At 39.8% G+C, this 23,404-nt stretch overlaps 2 protein-coding genes across 5 annotated transcripts in view; one reads left to right on the top strand and one right to left on the bottom strand.

Moving 5' to 3' along the window:
* Positions 1-431: 431 nt before the first annotated feature.
* The window catches only part of CDC20B (cell division cycle 20B), a gene marked incomplete at both ends in the record, with an annotated part of 49,759 nt that continues 26,786 nt past the window's right edge, over positions 432-23,404 (top strand). The window contains 3 exons of the mRNA XM_080702841.1: positions 432-494; positions 717-779; positions 23,138-23,366. Of these exons, the coding sequence (XP_080558967.1) occupies positions 432-494; positions 717-779; positions 23,138-23,366 (355 nt within the window). The remainder of the gene's footprint in view (positions 495-716; positions 780-23,137; positions 23,367-23,404) is intronic.
* GPX8 (glutathione peroxidase 8 (putative)) lies at positions 8,839-12,128 on the bottom strand (the record flags this gene model as incomplete). Of its 4 annotated transcripts, none has more annotated exons than XM_080710039.1 (3): positions 8,839-9,002; positions 11,092-11,353; positions 11,925-12,128. In XM_080710039.1, 3 exons carry the CDS (start codon positions 12,126-12,128, stop codon positions 8,839-8,841), a joined length of 630 nt encoding a protein of 209 aa, XP_080566165.1. The 4 variants fall into 4 exon arrangements, with proteins under 4 accessions (XP_080566165.1, XP_080566166.1, XP_080566167.1 ...); XM_080710040.1 differs by having other exon boundaries at positions 12,078-12,128; XM_080710041.1 differs by having other exon boundaries at positions 11,092-11,227; positions 12,078-12,128.

Below are 23,404 nucleotides of genomic sequence, written 5' to 3'. Positions count from 1 at the left end.
GGAAAGGGGCGAGCTGCCAGAGCCCGCTCCCGAGCCCGCCAAGCCCCTGGCCTCCCGCGGCCGCGGCCGCCCGCTCGGCCGCCCGCGCTCCAGCCCGCCACCGCCCGCCGCGCGGGGCTTGGCGCCGCTCAGCGCCTCGGAGGCCGGGAGAGCCCGGGGGAAGCCCGGTGACGTCACCGCGCAGCCGGCCAATGGGGAGCGCCGAGGGAGATTCCCGCTCCCACGGCCGCCCCGCCGGCTTCTTAAGTGGTACCCAGGGGAACGCTCTGCAGGAGAGGTGGGAAGAGCTGGGGGGAAATGAAGGTAGTGGGTGAAACGTGATGGTCCTGGAGGTCGAAACTCTAGGGGTTCGACGACTATATTGTTAAGTCTGGCTTAGCCCTGGGGAAAGGGCCGGAAGCGCTAGGAGAGACCAAACTCCAGGTGCCGCGATGGAGTGGAAACTGGAGCGCACCGCCCGGCGGAGGGTCCGGAGTGAAGAGGAGATGCTGTGGGTGAGTAGGGCCCTTTCTTTCCTATTCTAATGCACCATTTGTAACCTGCTTAAAGCCAGGAGGTGGCACAAAACTCTACGACCTGGGTAATTCGGGTGTCCTCTAGACTGCCTGGCTGTTTATAAAAAGGCGAATGTGGGTTGACAAGATTAGGAGCTAGAAAAACCGCACCCCTGACTTTATGGTAGTTACTCTCCCGATGTGTTATCTGTGTTTTCAAAGGAGAATGTCATGCGGGTGCTCGCCAAAGACTTGAGGCAGAAAAGGAATCAAGGTTCCCCCAAGGTAAGAAAGTGTCCAGGGCTTACTCTTGCTCTGTCTTCATTATGATCTTGAGCAAACTTTTTCTGGAAAAGGCATGGAGAAGGAAGTATGGGCTGGTCTGAAGAAATGAGAATTAAAAAAAAATCTGTAAGTACATAAGCTAATTACATACTTAAAAATTAAACTGTATATCTCTGACAAACAATGGTACTCATTTGTTTCTGAATGGCGCTGCCTAGTGTTCGCCTCTATAGCAAAGGATGAAGCGTGGGTGTGTCGGGCAGGCAGTGCATTTCTAGCTGGCTGTCAGAATTTCTTCGGAACAGTCGCTAGCTGCACTCCCGCCTGTGGCATTCAGAAGCATGCTTCCCCAAGAAATGGAAACGGTGCCATCTTGTGGACAGTAAGGAGAAGTGGCATAATCCAGGGCGCAGCAATTTAAAAGTTGATCCAGCCAAGGTAATACTTACGCCCTTGAAAGACCCAGCCCCTCCCCAAATCCTTTAGTTTCTCTTATATGCAGTGTAAAAGTTAATTTTTTTCCTCTACAGAAACAACCACAAAGACCTAATATTCTTTAGGTCTTTCATTATCATTTACTATGTTTCTATCATAGCTAAATAGTTCATTTTCCTTTAACCTTTTCTCCCAGATTCTAGTTTCAAATCCATCACTATTTTAATAGATTTTCTAGATAATTTAACAATATTTTCTATATTCAACTGATGACACTCTAAGTTGAATGCATAACTGAACTTTGAAAATGCAATGACATGTCATTTATAGGGGAGAAAATGACATTTAAGTCTTTAAATTCCTTTGTATTTTAATATTTATTTTCCCCTTAAGGGTTACTGCAGTTATAACTTATACCCAGCTTATGTATCATCATGACTCCTAGGTATTTTACAATACAGACAACTGATCTTCTGGTCACTGAATGGAAGTAATTTGAAAAGCTATAGTTAAGTGACTTTATTAATTCATCTGTACTGCTATAACATGTCTTCCAGGTTTTAATTTGGAAAGCCCAAGTGTAAGTATTCTGCATATTTTTAAACTATATTTAAACTTTATAATTTTTTTTACCTACATTAAGGTAAATACTGACTTTATAGTTTGAGAAACCAGATTTGTCTATAAATTTCCTTTAATGTGACTAATAAGATGAAAGATCTTCACTGTTTCATATTACAAGTTTAGCGTCAATGACTTCATGGGCCACGGAAAACAGCAATGACCTGAATCAGGCAGGCAGTGTATTGTTAGCTGGCTGCTTTGGGTCAAATCAGCAGCCACAGATATCCTGCCACTTGCTTCTGGGTAAATTCCTCTTGTTAATGAAGTCACCAGGCACCTGTGTGTGATGGGCTGGCAGTGTATTGTTAGCTGGTTGATATGTGAATGGCATCAGCTAACATGCAACTGCTATCTTATTGCATATACAATGAACCTTGGTGTGCGATCAGATCTGTGTTTGATGCATGTATGTATTTTTTTGCCATAAAGCCAGCCCTACTTACCATAACAGTTATTACTGCTATTGGGTTACTTAATTGTAACCCAATGGACAGCTTTGTAATGGTGAAGGAGGTACTGTAATTATTTAAAAAGTTTAATATTTTTAGAGTTTTGGCCAAATGATATTAAAGTAACGGTGAAACTCTGTATTTTTAAAAATATAAGGCTTAGCATATAATAACAATTCTAAGTTTTTCTACATTTTCAACTAAGCCTTTGGCATTTTGGGGGGACCATCAGGTTCTTTTTTTTTTTTTTGCGGGTCTGGGGATGGAACCAGGGGCATTCGACCTCTGAGCTACACTCCCTGCCCTATTTTTTATTCTTTATTTTGAAACCGGGTCTCACTGAGTTGCAGAGGGCCTCACTAAGTAGCTGAGGCTGTCCGCGAACTGCGATCCTCTGATCTCAACCTCCCGAATGCTGGGATTACAAGCGTGCGCCACCACGCAAGCCTGGCGGCCATCAGGTTCTTAACGTGGCAATGAAGTAAGTCTCTATGGCCATGTGTATACACAGCTGAAGAAAGAATTGAAGTAATTTTCTGGATGAGTCATTCAGTTAAAACATTTTTACTTGAAATATTAAGAAAATTGAGGATTCTTTTGGTGGAGGATGGTATTTGTTTGAAAGATGTACCTGAATTTTCACTCCATTTTCTATAAAATTTTGCATATTGGATTATGTAATATTTGGAAGAGAACATGACATCTAGCTTGTGAAGTGGGAAGAAATGACCATAAATATAATTTAAAATATTTTTCCCGTGCCCCGGAGGCCATTTTGACTCATGGAACCAGTGGCAGATTTGTGTTGGGTTCTAGACATATGGTGTCCTCTCATGGACATTTGTAGCCAGTTAGTGGAACTGACATTGGTGAGCTAGTTTATTATTTACACCCTGAATGAGCTATGAGAGATACATCACATTCTCTTATATTGGATTATGAGTTATTGGTAAAATAAATTTTATGCTTACCTTATTGAATTTTAAACATTTCTAGATCATAGACTAAGCAGGTAGTATAACTTAATTTTCATGCATTATACTACTTTCCAGTCTCATCCTGTTACCTTATATTATTTCATTTTTAGGATCTTTGTGTTTAAGAACCCTTTCTACGTAAATGTTGTTTTAATCTTTTTTTAAAAAGGCTATATTTTGACATGTTATTTTCTATAGATAGACACTGACCTGCCAATAAAAATAAAACCTACTAAATTTAGAAGGTTTGTCCTTTGTGTTTTATTTATTTATTTATTTATTTATTTATTTATTTATTTATTTATTGGTGGTACTGGGGTTCCTGGAAGCCCTTCTATCTCCGGGCTACACTCCCAGACCTATTTTTACATTTTTATTTGGAAACAGGGTCTCCTAAGCCAGCGCGCGCGGCTGGCTTCGAACCTGCGCGATCCTCCTGTCTCTGCCTCCCAAGCGCGGGGATTACAAGCGTGCGCCACCACGCCTGGCCTATTTATTTATTTTTAATTAGAGAGTAAGACCTGAGGCACCAGTATTTGGACTCAATAAGCACAATACATATTTGAAGCTGTTCTTTAGTGTTCTGTATTATTGAGATGATGAGCAATGAGGGAAGGAATGAAATGAAATAAAAATAAGTTAGAGATCTGTGGGTAAAGAGAATGACAAAGATATTAAAGAAGAAAATGTTTTCTTGGTCGTGAGAGGGGAAGAGTGGGGATGCAAACTGGGAAGTTGGGGGACAAGTTGGGAGACAAGGGATTGAAGAAGCACAAGGCAGCTCTGCTGGCTGTGAAGTATTTTATCTCAGGTACTTTCTCTTGGGGCTTTATTTTAAACTTTCAAACAGTCTCCTCAAGTTGTCTATCCTGTGCTGGCCTCGAACCTGTGATCCTCTTGTTTGAGTCTTCTGGGTATTGGAATTACAGGCTTGCAGCACCTCGCCAGCCTCAAATTTTCCCTTTTTCCCCCCCAAAGAAATGCTACTAATTAATATGGAATTTTGTACCATGCAATGCTTCGGCTCATGCAATGCAGTATTTTGATAATAGTAAAAAAAAAACCCCAAATATAGAGAAACATAGTTTTTTTTTTTTTTTTTTTTTTTTTTTTTTACTTTGGAGGGCCTCCTCCTCCTCCTCCTCCTCCTTCTCCTTTCCTTCCTTCTGAGGTATTTTCCTATCTGAGCTCATCTGCCAGTAGTCCAATTAGGTCAAAAGATTTTAGTGTTATTAGCCACTATACTGTTAGCAGCTTTTAATAATTCAGAAACATCATATACTTTTCACATTTTTAACCTTTCAAGATCATGTATTTCTAACAAAAATAAAGTATATGTATGATATATTTTTGCTCTAGAGTTTCCTTGTTGGATATCGTTATGATTCCTTGATCAAGTCTAAGTTTTAGAAAATTTGGTGTGTTGGAGTGGTTTGTGAGAACCAATTATTAAATTTTCAAAAATTTCACAAACTAGTTTTTAAAAAAATTCATAGATTAAAATTGGCCATAGGGGACCATTTATACCCATGAAGATTGGCAAATGCTGTAAGTCAGGATTCCTCCTCCAGACAGTCTGTTAATCGCTTACCAGCCACAACTATATGCTATACATACTGGAATTGCTAAGAATTATATATGTATACATATGTACATATATACATACAATGGACACACCATTTAGCATCAAGAACGTGAAGTGCAATTTTCAGGGCAGATTTCAGGCAAATTCATAATCTTTCCAGTCCCCAACACTCTCCATGGTTATATCTGCCATGAAATGATAATCAGGAATTATAGTGAAGTATTCTTCTCTACCTTCCAAACCAAACAAGCAAAACACACTTCAAGTCAATGAATTATTATCTTAGTTAAAACGCATCTGATTTTGCCCCTCTGAAGACAACCGCTAAATACCCTATTGTGTAATGCCTGATAGTTTTCTCTTTTAGATAACCTTCAGTAGCCTCAGTTCAGACTTTGTGACATCCAGAGAAGATTCAAGAAAGACTGCTCAATTTAAGAAAGAGAAAAAGAAAAGCTTTTTCTCAGCGTGTGCTTGTCCAGTGGTATTCCTGAGAGATGTCCAAGTCCTGGGCAGCAGCACATTGCAGTGACTCAGCTCTCTTCCAGCACACAGCCTAATTGTTAGGGAACCCTGAATGGGTAGATGGGTTTTCCTTTCTTTCAAGGCAATACATGGGACACACTCCTATTTTTTTTTTTTTTTGCAGTACTGGGAATTGAACCCAGCGGCATTCTACCTCTGAGCTACACCTCCAGCCGTTTTTATTTGTTGTTTTGAAACAGGGTCTCCTTAAGTCGCCGAGAGACTCATTACCTTGCTGAGGCCGTTCTTAAACCTGCAATCCTCCTGTCTCAGCCTCCCAAGTACTGGGATTACAGGTGTGTACCAGCATGCCCAACTTAAGACACACTTTAAAGCCCTGTCTGCTCTGCAGAGCCAAAGGGCAAGGGGAGACTGGCTATCGTAGAGACTGCAGGTCAAATAAGGCAACCAGGGTTGGAGATTTGTAGGTGAAGAAATGCACTCTATCTGGCTTTGGAGAGGAATGAGAAACACTCACTGCCTGGCTTTGGAGAGTGACTGAAGGCAGGCAGGATGGGCATCTGAACCACACTCACCAGGACAGTCAAGGCCACCCGGTGCGTGTCTGCACGGCCTGTGTGGTGCAGGCACACACAGTCCTGTTCACATAGCTAATGCAGGGCCATAGCGCTGGTAGGAGCTCAAGGAAGCGGCAAGTGGAGGCAGGAATGCTCTGGGAGCAACACTTGGAGAAGGTGCCCTCATCAAAATTTTGCTTAGACATTACATATAAATTGTGTTCAGTATTCACTCATATGTAAATGCATTGAGCAGTTCTTATGGAGCAAAATGTTGCTAGAATTTTTAAAGTTTTAAATGATATGATACCATGTTTCATCACCCAATACACTGCATAGTGTTTAAGTCAGATTAAACATATCTTCTCAAACATTTATCATTTTTTGCTTTAAAAATATTTTATTTCCACCTTCAAACACATGAGCTGTGACCATTATGCAAGGCACCACAAATTGAATTAAAAACTTGCATCAGAATGTATTTGATATAATTCAAGATAGATTGTTGGGAGGGGAGAAGGGGAAGCATGGGGGGGGCACCAAGCACTTTGTGAATGTATGCTTTTTCCAATATGATCCACATAAAAATAAAAAATAATTTACTAAGTGATAAAAAAATTTTGCTTAGAGGCTTCAAATTCAAATTGCTGCCAGGCTTTTGGGGTAAATTTGTAAAGGACACAGACTTGTTAGGTGACTCTTATTAACAATCTAGGTTAGTTCTGATTTCTTTTCCAATAAGTCTGTTCATTGACTTTCAGAGTTGGAAGGGGCTTTTGTTTCACTGGACATCCTGCTTAATTTTTAGGTGAGGACCTGAAGTTAGAGTAGGAAGGTGACTGAAGTCACCCAGCTGGGAAGCAGGTTTGCTGATGTGGCATTCTCCAGGCCACATCTCCCTGTACGTCCCAGTCACCCAAAGAAAACTCAGTCCCCACCTCCACCAACCATCTCACTAAACGCATTGGTAGCCAGGTGGTTGGATGCATACTTTGAAGCAGAAGGTGCTCCAGGAAACAATTTTGTTTCTCTGAAAACTTCAGTCCAAACACACAGAACTGTCTGCTGTGGTGTCATCAATGAACTAACACAAAAATAGCTTCACTTTCTCCATTCTCCATCAGGTCAGAATTTGGGAGTCAAGGCACAGGCTGCTTACATTGGGACTTTTTCCTTCTTAGTCAAATTTTACATGACAGCATTTACATGTACATGCACGCACGCGGGCACACACAAATGCATGCATGCGCATTTTTTCTTGCTTTAGTCTTCCATTTTTTTTTTTTTTTTGTGGTACTGGGGATGGAACTCTTCTACCTTCAGGCTACACTCCCAGAACTATTTTTATATTTTTTAATTTGGAAACAGAGTCTCTTAAGCCAGCGCGGCTGGCTACGAACCTGTGCGATCCTCCCGTCTCTGCCTCCCAAGCACGGGGATTACAAACGTGCGCCGCCACGCCTGGCTAGTCTTCCTATTCTTTTATGAAATGAATGCATATTTCATGAAGGTAATAATTAACCTTCATCATACTTGGCAGGTTGTTTTGTTAGTAATTATAAGGACGATAAAATTATCAAGGTCATGACTTTGAGAGAAAAAGTCTACTGTGTCCCTACCAAAAGTTCGACATATGATTGCAACCCCCTTGCCCTTTACAATAGTGTTTTGACTATTTGCAGTTAATTTTTACTCTTTCAGATTATAAAATGACACAGATTCTTTCCAAATGCCAGTTTTTTTAGAATATATTAGCAGCCAAAATCAACCTATAAGAAATTAAACTAAATGATTATATACTTATGGCCTTTTTCCTATACTTGGGATTTTTACTAAAAAAATAAGTGTTACTGGGCATGGTGGCACACACCTATAATCCTAGTACTTGGGAGACTGAAACAGAAGGAACACAGGTTTAAGGCCAGCCTCAGCAACATAGAGAACCCACTGCAGCTTAGAGAGGGCCTGTTTCAAAATAAAAACTAAAAAAGGGCTGAGGGTATGTAGTATGGACATGGAATGCCCCTGGGTTTAATACCCAATAGAAAAAAAAAAGCCTTACTCAACTGGTACTATTCTATTTATGGAATTTGAGTTGCTTCTTGAAAAAAAAATGGAGATATTAAAACTGATTACAGATTTTCCAAATATTATAATATATAAATAACCACTTGGCCAGATATAGTAAAATACACTAGAAACCTGTACTGTAGAAAACAAAATAGTATACATGAAACAAAGATATATAAGGATTCGAATCTATGTTTATGTATTTTATGTTTTTAACATGCTTTATAACATTGAAATAACCATTTATAGTTAGTTACTCTAAAAATTTCAGTCACATGTAGCATTCTTGAATTCAAACAGTGATCTTGGGTGTTAGTATTCCATAAAGCACAATCCCAGAAAATGACAAGTTCAGTAATAGGATACTGAAGCACATTGCTGACTATGTGTTATATATATATATATATTTTTCTTTGGTACGGTCAGATAAAGTAACTTTTTTTCCCTTAGGTAATGGGGATGGAGCCGAGAATCATTCTGCTCTGAGCTACATGCTCCCAGCCCTATTTTTTATTCTTTATTTTGAAACGGTCTCACTGAGTTGCAGAGGGCCTCACTGAGTAGCTGAGGCTGCCGTGAACCGCGATCCTCCTGTCTCAGCCTCCAGAATGCTGGGATTACAAGCTTGTGCCACCATGCCCGGCTATTTGGCTATTTTTATTTTATTTTATTATTTTATTTTATTTTTTTGCTTTGGCAGACAGCTCTCTCCTGGGGACATTCATTACCACTGACTAGCAAGACAACATAAAATCAAAACAACAACAAAAGTCCTTCAGTGCCACATTTAATTGTCAAAGTATTTAAAATGAGACCAGATCCTCATGGAGCCATCTCTCTGTTCTGACTATTGTGGTAGAGTGGTTTGGGGCAGTTTCAAAGGTCCTCTTTCTTCTTTATGATGATTTGTCTGATCAGGTCTGCTATGTCAGGCTTGATGGCTTCGATGGGCTCGTCTGGCCTCCAGTACTTCACAACTTGGCCCTCAGGGTTGACCAGGTACTTCCAAAAATTCCACCTTGGTTCCTTCTTTGAAGAATCTGAAATATCCAGAACATATTTTCATGAGCATACTTTCATTTTTGTCAAGATTTTCATTTCTATAAGTACCTGCAAAAGTACCAACTTTAGAAATCAGGTTCCAGGATTGTCAAAATATCAAAAACTAAAAGAAGAACACAAAGTTTGAGTAACAAGGTTTAAGTATACTTGATGGCTTCATTATGATTCTTCTGGTCTAGAATCATGAAAGAAGCAAAATTGTTCATTTAATAAATTTTAATCTTAAGAAATGTACCTTCTCATGAACTCAAAACTTTCAATTTCTTAACATCTTAAAACACAAAATGTTCTAAAAGTTCTTGGTAAAGGAAATGTATGGATTACTTTCATCTTAAGTATATGGCTGTTTTTAATAGTTTTATGTTGTATAGCTTAGAACAATAAGGACTTCTAATTAGTCATTTTATTTTGAGAAATTATGAAATTCTTTTGATAAACAATTTATGTGAGAAATGAAGATTTTTTTTCATTTTTATCATTCAGGACTTAGGTGAGTTGATGAACCTCAGGAAAAGACATAACTGCAACTCAAATTTAACAAGTGCTTACTATGTGCCTGGTAAAGTAAGCTCAGTGCTTCAAGCGTGTCTTCCTGTTTAATCTTTGCAGCAGACCTCTGGGATGGGCATTGTGATCATTCCCATTTTGCCGGTGAGAAAAAGGAGTACGAGACCCAAGATCATGTGGCTCACGAGAGTAGAAGAGACAGGACTGGTGTCCAGGTGTCCTCCTCCAGAGCTTGTGCTCTTAACCTCTGGGCACTATTCTCCTCTCCGTCTAATTTCAGTGAAGTCTTATACCCCTGTTACTTTTTAAACTAGTGCATTTTAATTACACAGAATAATGGGTTTACCGTGAGCTGTTACCTTTTTGGTTACGCAGGGTAAGTGGGGTTTCACAAACTCTTTAAATGATGAAGAGGAATAACTTAGGGGCGATTTAGCCTGAGTATTTGGTTGCTATAATCGAGGAATAATTAAATGGCTTTTCTTTCCTCATTGTACCCAGAAGTAATAGGAACGAAGACTGTACTCTGTTGTTCATGAAGTTGGGCATCAGCTTTTCCTAGACATTACATATAGTGCTTCTGATTGTGCACGTACATGAACTATCATAGCACATCTCATTTTTTGGACTGAAGTTTGATAGGCCTGAGTTCATAGTTTTATCAAAACTCAAATTGTTTACAGTGATCCTAGGACTACAGATGTCATTAGAATGGCTTACATGAGAGAAGACCGGCTCTGTCTTTCGGAGCTGTGTCTGGCCCAGACTGAGCAGTGTATATTTTACCATCAATGCATTTAGTCCTCCAAAAAAGTCATAGAAGGTAGCCTCACTTTAGAAATGAGGAAACCTGCGCAGAAGTGCTAAGTCATGTGCCTGAAGCCACACAGCAAAAGCGACTGAGCTGGGGATTTTACTCAGGTAGCCCGAGGTCAAAGCCCGTAGTCTCACTATACCATATTAAACCTTTAGGCTAACTAGCCTCAGAAAGTCTTTAAACAGATTTCTGTGGCTAGCTTAACTGTGGAGAAAACCTAACATTACTGCCTTCTGAAAAATCAAATTTGATTGTGTTGAATCTTAATAAAAATGGCAGATACTCATCTTTGAGCATAATGTCTCATATAAGAAAGGCAACATAAATTAATAACAAAGATGTGTTCAGTTAACAATGCTCAGGACTATCCACGAAATGTGTATCTTTAACAATGGGTAGCATTATTATTGGGGAAATTAGCATTTCCCCAAATGCTAATGAAATAAGAGTTGAGACGCTTTGTGACCAAAACCACTTCAAGTAAAGTCTTCAAGAAGATGTTCATAAATAATAAAGTGCATTGGAGCACAATTCTTTTGCCGTCTAAGAAGCTAAAACATCAGTTTGAGGGAAGTCTATCTTCTAGAAAGTTAAAAAAGAGATTCTGGCTCTTTGATGGTTTTTATGAAAATTTCCCCCCAAAATCAGTTCAAGTGAAACAGGAAAGTATAGTCCTGGTACATTTGTTTAAAACTGAAAAGTAATTAAAAACATTATACTGGTGAGGCAAAGGAGATATTTACCAACAAGAAACCTAAACGCAGGTTCTGCTTCAGTTCCTAGAATCTTAATCTTGTGGAAGATGGGGAATGTTACTCCATAGTTTTTTCTTGCGAAAGATTCCACTTCCTTGCTTGAGCGGGGCTCCGATTCTCCAAACTGATTGCAGGGGAAAGCCAGGACACTGAAGTGGAATGGTCCAAATTCTCGGTGCAGTTCCTTCAGTGCTAAGTAATTTTTGTCTGTGAGCTGGCAGTCACTAGCCACGTTTACAACTAGCGTAACCTCCCGGAAAAAGAAAAAAAAATCCAACCGGAAAGTGAAGCACAGGATTAAAAAACTCTCACATGTAGTTAAAATCCTAACCCATTCTGGGAGAATATAACCTCTGAGAGATGGTTATTTCATGTTTTTAGACATGTCTGATTTGATTAAAAATTATAAGCCAGATGTCTGAGGTAAGACTCTGGAATATTAAAAGCATTTATAATGCATGAAAGCTTATTTTTAAGTAAGACGATCATTGGCAGAGTGCTTTTCAATTGCTGCTAGATTATAAAATTAATATCTTTATTTAATGTCACCATATTTACATTAGCAACTGTAAGCATTTTCTAGACAACAAAGTATTAATTCAGGACAAAGATTAAAGCAATTTAGGAGAAAAATAAGCTAATGTATCAATTAGAAGTATATAAACTCTTCAGAGCTCTGATAACTAGAGTGATGTACTAATAACATCACTTTGAGGACAAAATTCGAACTCTAGTAACATATTGGTGAGACGTTGATTCTATAAATAAAACAAGCAGAGACACGAAGAGCGATAGGAATAAAATGAGAAGATATAACTTACTTTGCCTTTAAACTTTTCCAGAGAAACGATCTTTCCTTTTGCGTCCTTCACTTCAAAGGTATAAAAGCTGTTGATTTTAGGTTTTAGGAATTTTAGTTGGACAAGAAATAGCATTACTGTGCATAGAACCATAGACAGCAAAACTGCAAATACCTTAGCTTTGGGCCCGGAATATTTTAACGGGTGAGCAGTGAGAGGCTCCATTTTGGTTGATTCTAGAGGGATGTCTCAGCAGGCTGGAATTCAAGGAGGAGCTGAAACTTGAAACTTGCTTAGTTTAACGGAAAACCAGAAAGGACAGACTAGCTCCTTTTCCTCCTAAGGGAAAAAAGGACCTGTGCCAGAAGGATGTGTGGAAACTCTTGAAAGAACACAGTCAGGGGCTTTGCAAAATTTTAGAAATGAGCAAAATTTAGAATGATATAACTGCAACTTTTGTCAGAAAAGACATTTTTGGTAGTTCTCTAATACCCTCCCTACAAAGAAAACATTTCACCAGAAGATGGCGCTCTCGTGATTTGCAAAGTCCTCACTTGCCTGTTAAGTGGCTAGTGGATTTATTGAGCAATCAGTTGACAACTGGGTATAGTATCCAAGAATAGTTTAGGGATTACGTGTGATCTGTCAATATGATGTATGAACTAAAGGAATTTATATGTACAGATTAAACAACCATATAAGTTCAAGGAATTTGAAGTGGAAAGTACAATGAAACGTCTGAAAAGGCTGTTTACATTGCCCTTGTCTAGCAAAGGCAAATGCCAGATGAAGACAGAAAAATAGATTGCAAACAACAAGGGCATTAACACCCCTGCTCTATTATTTATTTATTTATTTATTTATTTATTTATTTATTTATTTTGGTGGTACTGGGGTTCCTGGAAACCCTTCTACCTCCGGGTTACACTCCCAGACCTATTTTTATACTTTTTAAAATTTGGAAATAGGATCTCTTAAGCCAGCACGGCTGGCTTGAACCTGCGCGATCCTCCTGTCTCTGCCTCCCCAAGCACGGGGATTACAAGCGTGCGCCACCATGCCCGGCTCCCCCTCCTCTATTATAACTATAGTCTGGTGTTTTTTTTTTTTTTTCCCTTCAAATTTCTGATCATGACTCCTGTTACAATGTAAATGAGCATGCATGCACAAATACCTCTGAGAATTTTCATGAAACAATATTTTTCCTTTGAATGGCAACACGCCTATGTCTACTGGATTTTTTTTTTTTTTTTTTGTGGTACTGGGGCTAGAACCCAGGGGCATTCTACCTCTGAGCTATACCCCCAGACCTATTTTTTATTCTTTATTTTGAAACAGGGTCTCACTGAGTTTTTGCAAAGGACCTCACTAAGTAGCTGAGGGTGGCCGTGAGCTGCAATCCTCTGTCTCAGCTTCTTGAATGTTGGGATTACAAGTGGGTGCCACCATGCCTGGCTCCACTGCATTTTTAAATAATCTGATTCTGGCTCATGAATATAATTTTATGATTCACCAATGGACCACAACCTGTAGATGGGAAAGTACTGAACTCTACATTAAAGCAGTAATTTAAGAGATAAAATAATTCTATTCCCAAACCTTAAGCAACCTCAAACCCACCTCTACCTGGATACTTCAACTAATTGCTATATTTTTTCTTGTATTGTCTGTTAACCAACAGGAGGCCTAATTTTGTTCTTGCTCAAGGTCATGAATTTTAAGGGTAGGATTGGGGAGGCAATTGACTGCAAGTCCAAAAATCCACAGTTCCTGGAGTCACTTTAGAATCTGCAGTGTTCGAGACACAGCAAGTTCCTTACTGACCGTGTTGCGGAGGTGGGCCTGGTCGTTGGTGTTATGGTATTTCCAGAAAGTGCATGGAGCCAGCTGAGACGCTTGGAGGGGAGCCCTTCTCATCAGTCCTGGGTTGCTGGAGCTTAGGAGCTTGCTCAGAGGCTGCCTGCTCTTCCTCTGGTCCCCGTTCCCTTGGTGTGTGTGTTTGGGGATAGCTGAGAAAAGCCCACCGGTTGTTTTTAACCTTAGGTTAAACCTGTAAGAGGAACAACTTCAATCCCTTCCTGATGGCCTGATAAGAATGGATACAATAGAAAAAGATGCTTAATATTCCCTTGTAAACATTATTTCTAGCAAAGAACAAAAATGTACACGAAATGCGCTGTGTCGCTTCTCAGCTGTGATAATCTTACTTCAGTGTATTCTGGATGAGTTGTTCAAAGTCGACAGATTTCTCTTCCACACTAACACTACTTTGGTACTCAAACTCTCTGGCCTTGCTTTCCAAGTGGGACTCTAGGGCCTGCAGCATGGCCATCACGTGGGCACTTACAACACAGCATCTAACCACTGTATTTATCCAAAGAGCTAAAGTCAGCATCCTTGAAAGTACATCAAACCCAAGTTTATAGGAGCACAATGCACCATAGCCAAGTTAAGGAACCAGCCTGGGAGTCCACCATCAGACGAACGTGTAAAGAAAACACGGTGTATATACACAACGGAGTTTACTCAGAAGAATTAAGTTATGTTATTTTCAGGAAGATGGAAGGAACTGGAGAAGACCAAATTAAGTGAGATAGGCCAGACACAGAAAGTAAACGATCCGCTGGGCTTGGTGGCGCACGCTTGTAATCCCAGCATTCGGGAGGCTGAGACCTGGAGGATTGTGGTTTGCGGACAGCCTCAGCTACTTAGTAAGGCCCTCTGCAACTCAGTGAGACCCGGTTTCAAAATAAAGAATAAAAAATAGGGCAGGGGTGTAGCTCGGAGGTCAAATGCCCCTGGGTTCCATCCCCAGACCAGCAAAAAAAAAAAAAAAAAAAAAAAGTAAGCGATCATATGTTTTCTCTCTTATGTAGAAGCTAGGGCGGTGGCATGGGTGGGGAGATCTCATGAAAATGGAAGGAAGACCAGTAGAGTAGAGAACGGGAGTGGGGGGAGGGGGGAAGGAGAATGTAATGGGGAATGAAACTGGCCAAATTAGGTGCATTTATGAATATGTCACAATGAATTCCATTATTGTGTATAATTATAATGCATAACTAAAAAGTGCTGTGTGTACATATGTCGCTGTCACTATGAAATGCCTGTTAACATGAGACTATAATGCACCAATACAAGTAAAAATGTGCATAAAAGAAAAAAAGGCCCCACCCCAGGCCTCCTGAATCAGGACCTGCATTTTCACAGGACCCTCTTGTGACTCAGGCATATTTAAGTTTGAGAAACTTGAGACTGAAGTTTGTTTTGGTTCCATAGTGGATATGTTTCCTGAATACAGTAGATGTTTTAATTAGCCTCTCAAGCTGTCCAAGCAAATGGCTCAGGAGCTTGTATTTTAAAAGTTAATTCAGCCGAGGGTGGTGGCGTGGTGGCACACGCTTGTAATCCCCGTACTTGGGAGTCGGAGACAGTCGGATCGCTCAGGTTTGAAGCCAGCCTTGCTGGCTAATAAAGAGACCCTGTTTCCAAATAAAAAATATAAAATAGGTCTGGGAGTGTAGCCTGGAAAATAGGTCTGGGAGTGCAGCCCGGAGGTAGAAGGGTTCCATCCGCAGTACCACAAAAAAAAAAAAAAAAAAAAAAAAAAAAAAGTTAATTCATAGCAGGGGAGGGAGAATTAATGAAAAAAAATAACACTTCCATTGGAACTATGTACATATACAAAATTATCAGTGCCAGTCTTAATCAAATTAGGGGAAAGATAGGAAGTGGGGAAAGAGATGGCGAGAAGCACCAAGTGCTGTGTGCATGTATGCCCCTATCGCTATGAACTTCATTGTGATATAAGATTACAATGTACCAACAAAAGTATATTTTAAAAAAGGTGTAGCTTGGAGGTAGAATGCCCATCCCCAGTACTGCAAAAAAAAAAAAAATTCTTTGAGAAATAATTTTGCAGAAAAAGTGTTACTGTGTTTCAGGCCAATATATTTGCTCTTGTGAAACAATTCCAACTCTTTTTCTCGGTTTTTGTAGTTTTTTGGCTGATCAAATTTTGCACAGGCAAAACTCTATATTGTGACGGATATTGAATGGCCACAAATGCATTTTATTGATTACTTTCATGTAGTTCATATTCCTCTATATTTTTATAAACTTCTTTAATGATCAAAATTTTTTCAAAAATACAGAAAAGTATAATTTTACTTTAGGATTATTGTATATATTAATGTCTAGACTATAATGCTAACCATTTTTGTTACTTGGAAAATTTTATTTTCAAACTATCATTTACCTGGATTCAAAATTTTGATGTATTAAGATAACTTCAACAGTGTTTTGTAAAGAGAACCTTTCTAAAATTTGGGATTAACTTGAATATCTAATTTTTCAGTATTAAATTTTACTTTTTTTTTTGTAATTTAAGAAGTGTATTTTGATAAATTCTAGGAGTTGTGTTATTGGACCAATAGTGTGCGTACATTATAGCTTTTTATGAGTATGTTTCATTGTTTCCTACAATAGTTTTATCAGTTTTTTAGATGCTTATATTAATAAAATTTAGTATTACAATTTAAGAAAAACTTTGTAGAAGAAAATGAGAAATGTGATATTTGAAGTGTGAGGTATTATTCATCCATTCATCAAACATTACGGGCAATGCTTCAACATATATTAAAATTTCTCTCTCTTTTGCTAACTCTAGATAGTATCTAGAAGTTATGGCCTTAGGATACTAACATACAATAGAATATATACACATGTTTATACACACAAACAATTCATGAAAGGTGCTAAAATAGATTCTGATAAAAATGGGAGAGTTCATAGAGGAATACAGTTTGGATATGTAGAAAATACTAACCTTAATGTGTAAAAAGTTAGAAAAAGCCAGACAGTGATGAAATTTAAATTATGTGTCCTGAGATTTTTACTTCATTTATAGGTAATTAGAAGAAAAATATTTTAGGGAGGGTGGTAAAACGTTGTATTTGTGTATTACAACGGAATAAAAAATATGAATTGACTAGGAAAAAAAAAAACGTGAAACACCTGCTATATCTTGAACCATGTAAACCTATCCAGTATAACTGTGATTAAAGATGGAACAGAGTAATTACTTCTGGGTGGGGTGTTGATTGACCACCCCTCTGGCAGGGCCCCATAGGGTGATATTATTTTGATGAAATCATTATGATAGTTTCTCATCCATTATTTTATAAGTACAGACACTCCTATCAAGGGACCCAGAGCAGAATGGACCTGAGAAAGCCAAACATACACTGTACAAACTTGGAGGTGAGCACCGCCCTGGGTTCAAAAAGACAAAAAAAAAAAAAAAAAAAAAAGAGAGAGAGAGAGAGAGAGAGAGACTTGCAGGTGATTACTGTATAAGCCAGCATGCCCGATACATACAAGGGCTATATAGGTGTGATACTCAGATTGGTGTGGTCAGAAGACTTACTGAATACGAACATTACTTCGAAAGCTTATGTGTACATCTCTTATCAAGAAAGAAATAGCAGTGTGTTAATTTCATGGTCCTAAGGCTTAATAGCCCCAAACAATGAAAGCATGATATATAACTTTCCACTTAGGCCTATTACCCAAACATTCAAGGTAATAGTTGGAGAATTCCTCTCTGGGAAGTTTTAGGTGAATACTGTAAAATTTTGGCCCTGCACACTTCTTCATTTATCTGGTCGAATCTTCTCTGTCTATGCTTTGATGCCATCATCTCTCAGGTTCTGGTGATTTGTAATTTTTTACATGTTCTGTCTATAGTAATATTAATGTCAGAATGTAAATATATCAAAATGACAGCTTTCGCTGTATATGGGTAGTATACTAGAAAAACCACCAGCACGATTTCAGTAGATGAAGGAAAATTGCCTAGAGGAGAGGAAGAAGGTGAAGGTCAAGGCTGGGAGAATATATGGGGTCAACAATGGGACAAAGTGACTCAGCTAATTAAGCATCTCAGGCATTGTAGATGATATAAAGTGTTTATGAAGAGCCAGCCTCCTGAAATTTTAAAATCAAATTTGGAGATATGAGAACACACACAAAACAAGGAAGAATGATAAGGCATCAAACAACTGAGTTTGTATAAAATGACTTTGTTTGTAAGCTTTGTATTGCATGTGACCTCCTTCAGTATGTGCATTCTTTCCTTTACAACAATTCTTTGAAATAGGAAGAAGGTAATAACTCAGCTGAGTTCACAGAACTAGTGAACAGAGCAACCAGGAATGGAGGCTAGCACTTTCAACTTCATAAACCAAGATGTTTTTAACTGCATTACAGCATTTCTTTGTAATAGGTAAAATATGTTTATTTGGAAGAAAACAGGAGGCAAAGTTGCTGTAGTACTTTGGTAAAGGGATTGTATTCATGTGGAGACATTTAGTTTTATGAGAAATCACTGAAGGGTCCAAAAGAGGGGAGGGAGTAAAGACGATGGCAAAAAACAAAAACAAAACAAAACAAAACAAAACAAAAAACTGTGTGTGTACGTTGAGTTATCTAGGAGGCACTGCAGGAGGTTTATAAAAAAAATGAATCAAGATAAGAAAAGACAGAGTTTCAGCAAAGGCAGCCTTTGCCAACATGATGCAAGGGACGGGTGCTAAAGATGCTCTAGAAATGCACCAATAACAAAACAAAACAAAATAAAAGAAAGAAAGAAGGAAAGAAAGCAAGCAAGCTGCTCGGATAACCCCAGTGGCAGATGTTGACAATGAAGCATAATAGATAACATCTGTACCTGAAAACGGTCTTGCTAGTTTTTTGTTTTGTTTTGTCTTTTGGATTGAACCTGGGGCATTATACCACCAGCTACATCCTCAGCCTTTAACGTTTTTTAATTATTTAAACAAAAATAAATTTTTTTGTGGTGTAGCGGATTGAACCCAGAGCATTCTATTCTGAGCTATACCCTCATCCATGGTTTTTATTTTATTTTATTTAATTTTATTTTATTTTGGGTGGTACTGGGGGTGGAACCCAGGGGTTTTCCTACCTCTGGGCTATACTCCCAGACCTGTTTTATACCTTATTTGGAAACAGGGTCTCAAATAAAAATGTAAAAATAGGTCTGGGAGTGTAGCCCGGAGGTAGAAGGGCTTCCAGGAACCCCAGTACCACCACAAACAAACAAACAAACAAACAAACAAACAAACAAACAAAAAACCAAAAAAACAGTCCTAATCTTTTCACATAGCTTTTTGAAATGTACAGTACATTATCATTCTCTACAGGATCTTGTCAGTTTTGGCTTGGGTTATAATCCCACTAGGATGTGAAGGCATTAGGGATCCAAAAGGAGATGAACATTAAGGGCTCATTTGCAATAATATCGAGGCCCCACATTTGAAGTATCCTGCCCTGTGGTTAGAGTGGGGCTGCCTAGGGCCGCTGGTGGTGGGGCAGTGGCTGGGACAGAGGTCAGAGGCCCAGGATAGGCAGCAGGGGTTCAGCCCGCCAGCTCACAGGGCAGATTGTGTCCTTTGCCTCTGTTATGAGGTTCCTGCAAGACCAGCATCTCTCTTCTGGTATGCCCAGGTCTTTCCCACCCGTGGAATACTTGTGTGTCAGGGTATTTATCACTCGGCGTATTTGTTTCTTTTTTTTCTCCGTTGTTTCATGCTGTTACTTCCTGACCTTATTTTTAACCTCTCTGGGTTCCCTTCTGTTTGTCTGCTGGCCCCGGTGCTCCGCATTCCTCCCCACACTGAGTCAAAGCCATGTGAACCCGCAGGGTAAACAAGCCCAACTGATGGGCCTGGAGGATCAGCCATTCATCCTTTTTCCCTTCTTTGTCTTATTTTTCTTATCTTCCTCTTCCTCTCTATTAATAAATACTTGAGTCATTTAAAACTATGCGACAGGCATTTCCTTAGCTGGAGATAGATCCTGGAACAAAAGTTTGAAAGCATTGAAGATGAAATAACACAAGCAACAGCCGGTTTCCTAAGCCATAGTCATTTGCATGCCACCTCTGTGGGCTTTGCCATATTAGCATATCATTTATCTACTTGACATTTTTCATTTGAGTATATTTATGTATTGTGTTCCAAAAATTTTCCTTTGTGGTACTAGGGATTGAACCCAGGGACATTCTACCTCCAAGCTATATCCCCAGATCTTTTTATTTGCTATTTTTTTTTTTTTTTTTTTTTTTTTTTTGGTGGTACTGGGGATGGAACCCTTCTACCTCTGGGCTACACTCCCAGACCTATTTTATATTTTTATTTTTGGACACAGGGTATCTTAAGCCAGCAAGGCTGGCTCTGAACCTGTGCGATCTTCCTGTCTCCGCCTCCCAAGCGCGGGGATTACAAGCGTGCGCCACCACGCCCGGCTTCTTTGCTATTTTGAAACAAGGTCTTGCTTAATTGCTGAGGATCTAAATTGCTGAGGCTGGTCTTGAACCTGTGATCTTTCTGTCTCAGCCTCCCAAGCACTGGGATTACAGGCGTGTGCCACTCCGCCTAGCTATTTTTTTTAGGTAAGGTAAATCTTTGTATCAATATTGAAAATTTAAAACATTTAAAATTTGCATGGGAATATATAATTACTAAAACATGATCTTCTGTACCACTATAAAGTGTTTAATCCCAGTGGAAGGACAGGCAGAATTGCACTTTATATTCAGAGTGCTAATGGTGCTCTGTCTGAAGTTCTTTGTATCAAATACACATTTATCTCTTTTATTCCTTGGTCCTGGTTTTGTCACAGGGAGCAATATAAAGTAAGTTTTGCTTTTGTTTGTAAATTGCATCCCTTGAACGCCCTAGGTTTGTAAGCATGTGGAGAGGACCCTCACACAGGCTGGGGTGCTGCTCTCTTACTGTGATTATCCTGACCCTGTCGTTGCTGTCCTTGCCCTCCAAATAAATTTGGGGTTTGAATCCTGGTTTACCCATCTCCCTTCTTAAACAACAGTGGTGAGCCTGGGCATGTTCTCCGGGTGAGCCCTGACTGCTTCTGAGACAATGGGATTTCCTTTGCTTCTGTTCCAAACACCATCTTTCCTTTAGTGGACCTACACTCACTCGTACTGCTCTTTGACAAGAGTGACTTCATCATGCTCTTGTTCTCATGGCCCAAGCCCAGCGCCCTCGTAACGGGCTAGCTCTCTCCCACCCTCTGCCTGTGCAGAAGAAAAAAATCTTGAGCTTAATTTTGCTGGTTTTGACCTTTGTCTCAGAGATTTATTCTAAATCCCACCACAGGGGACTGATTCATGCTAATATGGAATCTAGGAAGACCTGTGCTATTTAGAACCCTGGCTGCAAACTTGTTTCTAGTTACTTGTCTCCCCTATTGGAAAAACTATGAAAAATGTTTGCGTATCAAATTAGAAATTCCCCAAGCTTGGTGGCTTAAAACATACATTTATTCTCTTCCAGTTATGGGATTGGTGTCAGCAGGCCTTGCTTCCCCAGAGGCTCCTGGGGAGGCTCCGGCCCTTACCTCTTCCAGGGCCCCGTGACTGCCAGCACATCTTGGCTTGTGGACCTCGTCGATCCCGTCTCTGCTCTGTGATAGGGTTGCCATCCCCCCTTCCTGGATGTGGTCAAATCTTCTCACCTGCTTCTTCTTTTTTTTTTTTTTTTTTTTTGGTGGTACTGGGGGTGGAACCCAGAGGCTTTCTACCTCCGGGCTATACTCCCAGACCTTTTTTATATTTTATTTGGAAACAGGGTCTCACTAAGTTGCTGAAAGCCTCACTAAGAAGCTGAGGCTGGCTTTGAACCTGTGTGGTCCTCCTGTCTCAGCCTCCCAAGTGCGGGGATTACAAGCGTGTGCCACCACGCCCGGCTCACCTGTCTCTTCTAAAGACACATGAGATTGCATTAGAGCCCCACCAAGATAATTTAGGATGATACCGCCATCTCAATTCAGGTTAAGCCTTACTTAACCACACCTGTAAGCCTTCTTTACTATGTAGGGTGACGTTTACAAGTTCTGGGGATTGAGATCTGGATTTCCTTGGGTACCATTTCTGGGCTCACCACAGCCTTCTAAACCAGTTTGAATGGAGAGGGAAGGAATGCTAGAGACAGTTTCCTGAAGGAATTGTTGGGGAACCCAATGATATAAGTAGGCTAGGAGTTTCTCCCCAGAGATCTATGGAAGGGGCCCCATGTGGGGAGCCTTCAGGAGGGACTGAGGCATGGCAGCAGCTGACTCTGTGAAATATGGACCTTCCAAGGCACTGTCAGATTGTTGGTGTGACATTTCTCAATCATTTTTCTTAACTGACACACCATTAGATTTATTCTTCTCTATTTTTCTCTTTTAAACTCAGTATCTTTCTGTTTTTTATGCATTATTTAAATTCTTGAATATCAACAAAATCTTTGAGCAAATGTCTTCCTCCTTCGTTATGCTTTGTAAGTTAAATCCACTTTCACATATGGTGGTTCCTCCCTTTCTTGGTACCTGCAAGGATAGGGGCCAGCATTGCAGGAGCTCCTTGAGATGCTAGCAGACATCCTTTGCTTGACCTACGGTGCTTTAAAAAGCTAGAACTAGCCAAAAACTTTGACGCTGATGTGAAAAGTCTAACCAGGATATGGTATTATTTCATGGTATATTTTGTATTGATATGTAATGGTAATAGCCTTAAATACATTACTTCCTAAACTTTTTGGTATCTTTATAGATCCTTGAACTTTAAGTATGTAAGGGTGCATTTTTTTGGTGCTGGGAATTAAACTCAGTGGCATTCTACCTCTGAGCTACACCTCCATTCCTATTTTATTATTTTATTTTTGAAACAGGGTCTTATTAAGGTACTAAAGGCCTCACTAAGTTGCTGAGGCTGGCTGCAAACCTGCGATCCTCCTGTCTCAGTCTCTCAAATACTGGGATTACATGCATCTGCCACCGTGCCTCTCTTGTAATGGTGTGTGTGTGTGTGTGTTTTGGTGGAACTGGGGTTTGAATCCAGAGGCATTCTACCAACTGAGCTATATCCCAGCCCTATGGTTGATGAGAGTTACACTGCTTGCTGAACCTGCAATCCTCCTGTCTCAGCCTCCAAGTACTGAGATTACAGAGGTGTGAGCCACCCTACCCAAGCTTCTGATGCTGTTTTAAATTAACATGTATAATAACTTTCTCCCAGGTCACAAAAAAGAAAAATCTCATGTATACACATTCTGTGTTATACCAAATGAATCACATGTAATTCTCTTTAAAGGAATTTTTGACTTTTTCGACATCGAGGCAGCTATACATTACAGCTCTCTGTTGTTAAACAGATGTTCGACTCAGCTGCTACCCCATACTCTACCTTTAAGAGCAACTTCACCAAGAGGCCTTCTGCAGAGGTTCCTGTCACTAGTACCCCGATAACCACAAGATGGCAGCAAAATCAAGCCGGGGACTGGGCAGCTCATTCCTGTGGGGACAGCCTTTCCATCCCACACCTCCTAGAATCTGCTGGAACAGTGCTACAAATAACGCCTGAGAAAGACACCTTGATTCCAGGTGAGCCCAGCTTTGAAACGTTAAAGGGAGGTATTCCG

This window comes from Muscardinus avellanarius, assembly GCF_963383645.1.
Source record: "Muscardinus avellanarius genome assembly, chromosome: 1".
Classification (NCBI taxonomy): Eukaryota; Metazoa; Chordata; class Mammalia; order Rodentia; family Gliridae; genus Muscardinus; species Muscardinus avellanarius.
The sequence above is the reverse complement of the archived record's forward strand: the minus strand, read 5'-3'. Positions and strand labels throughout refer to the sequence as shown.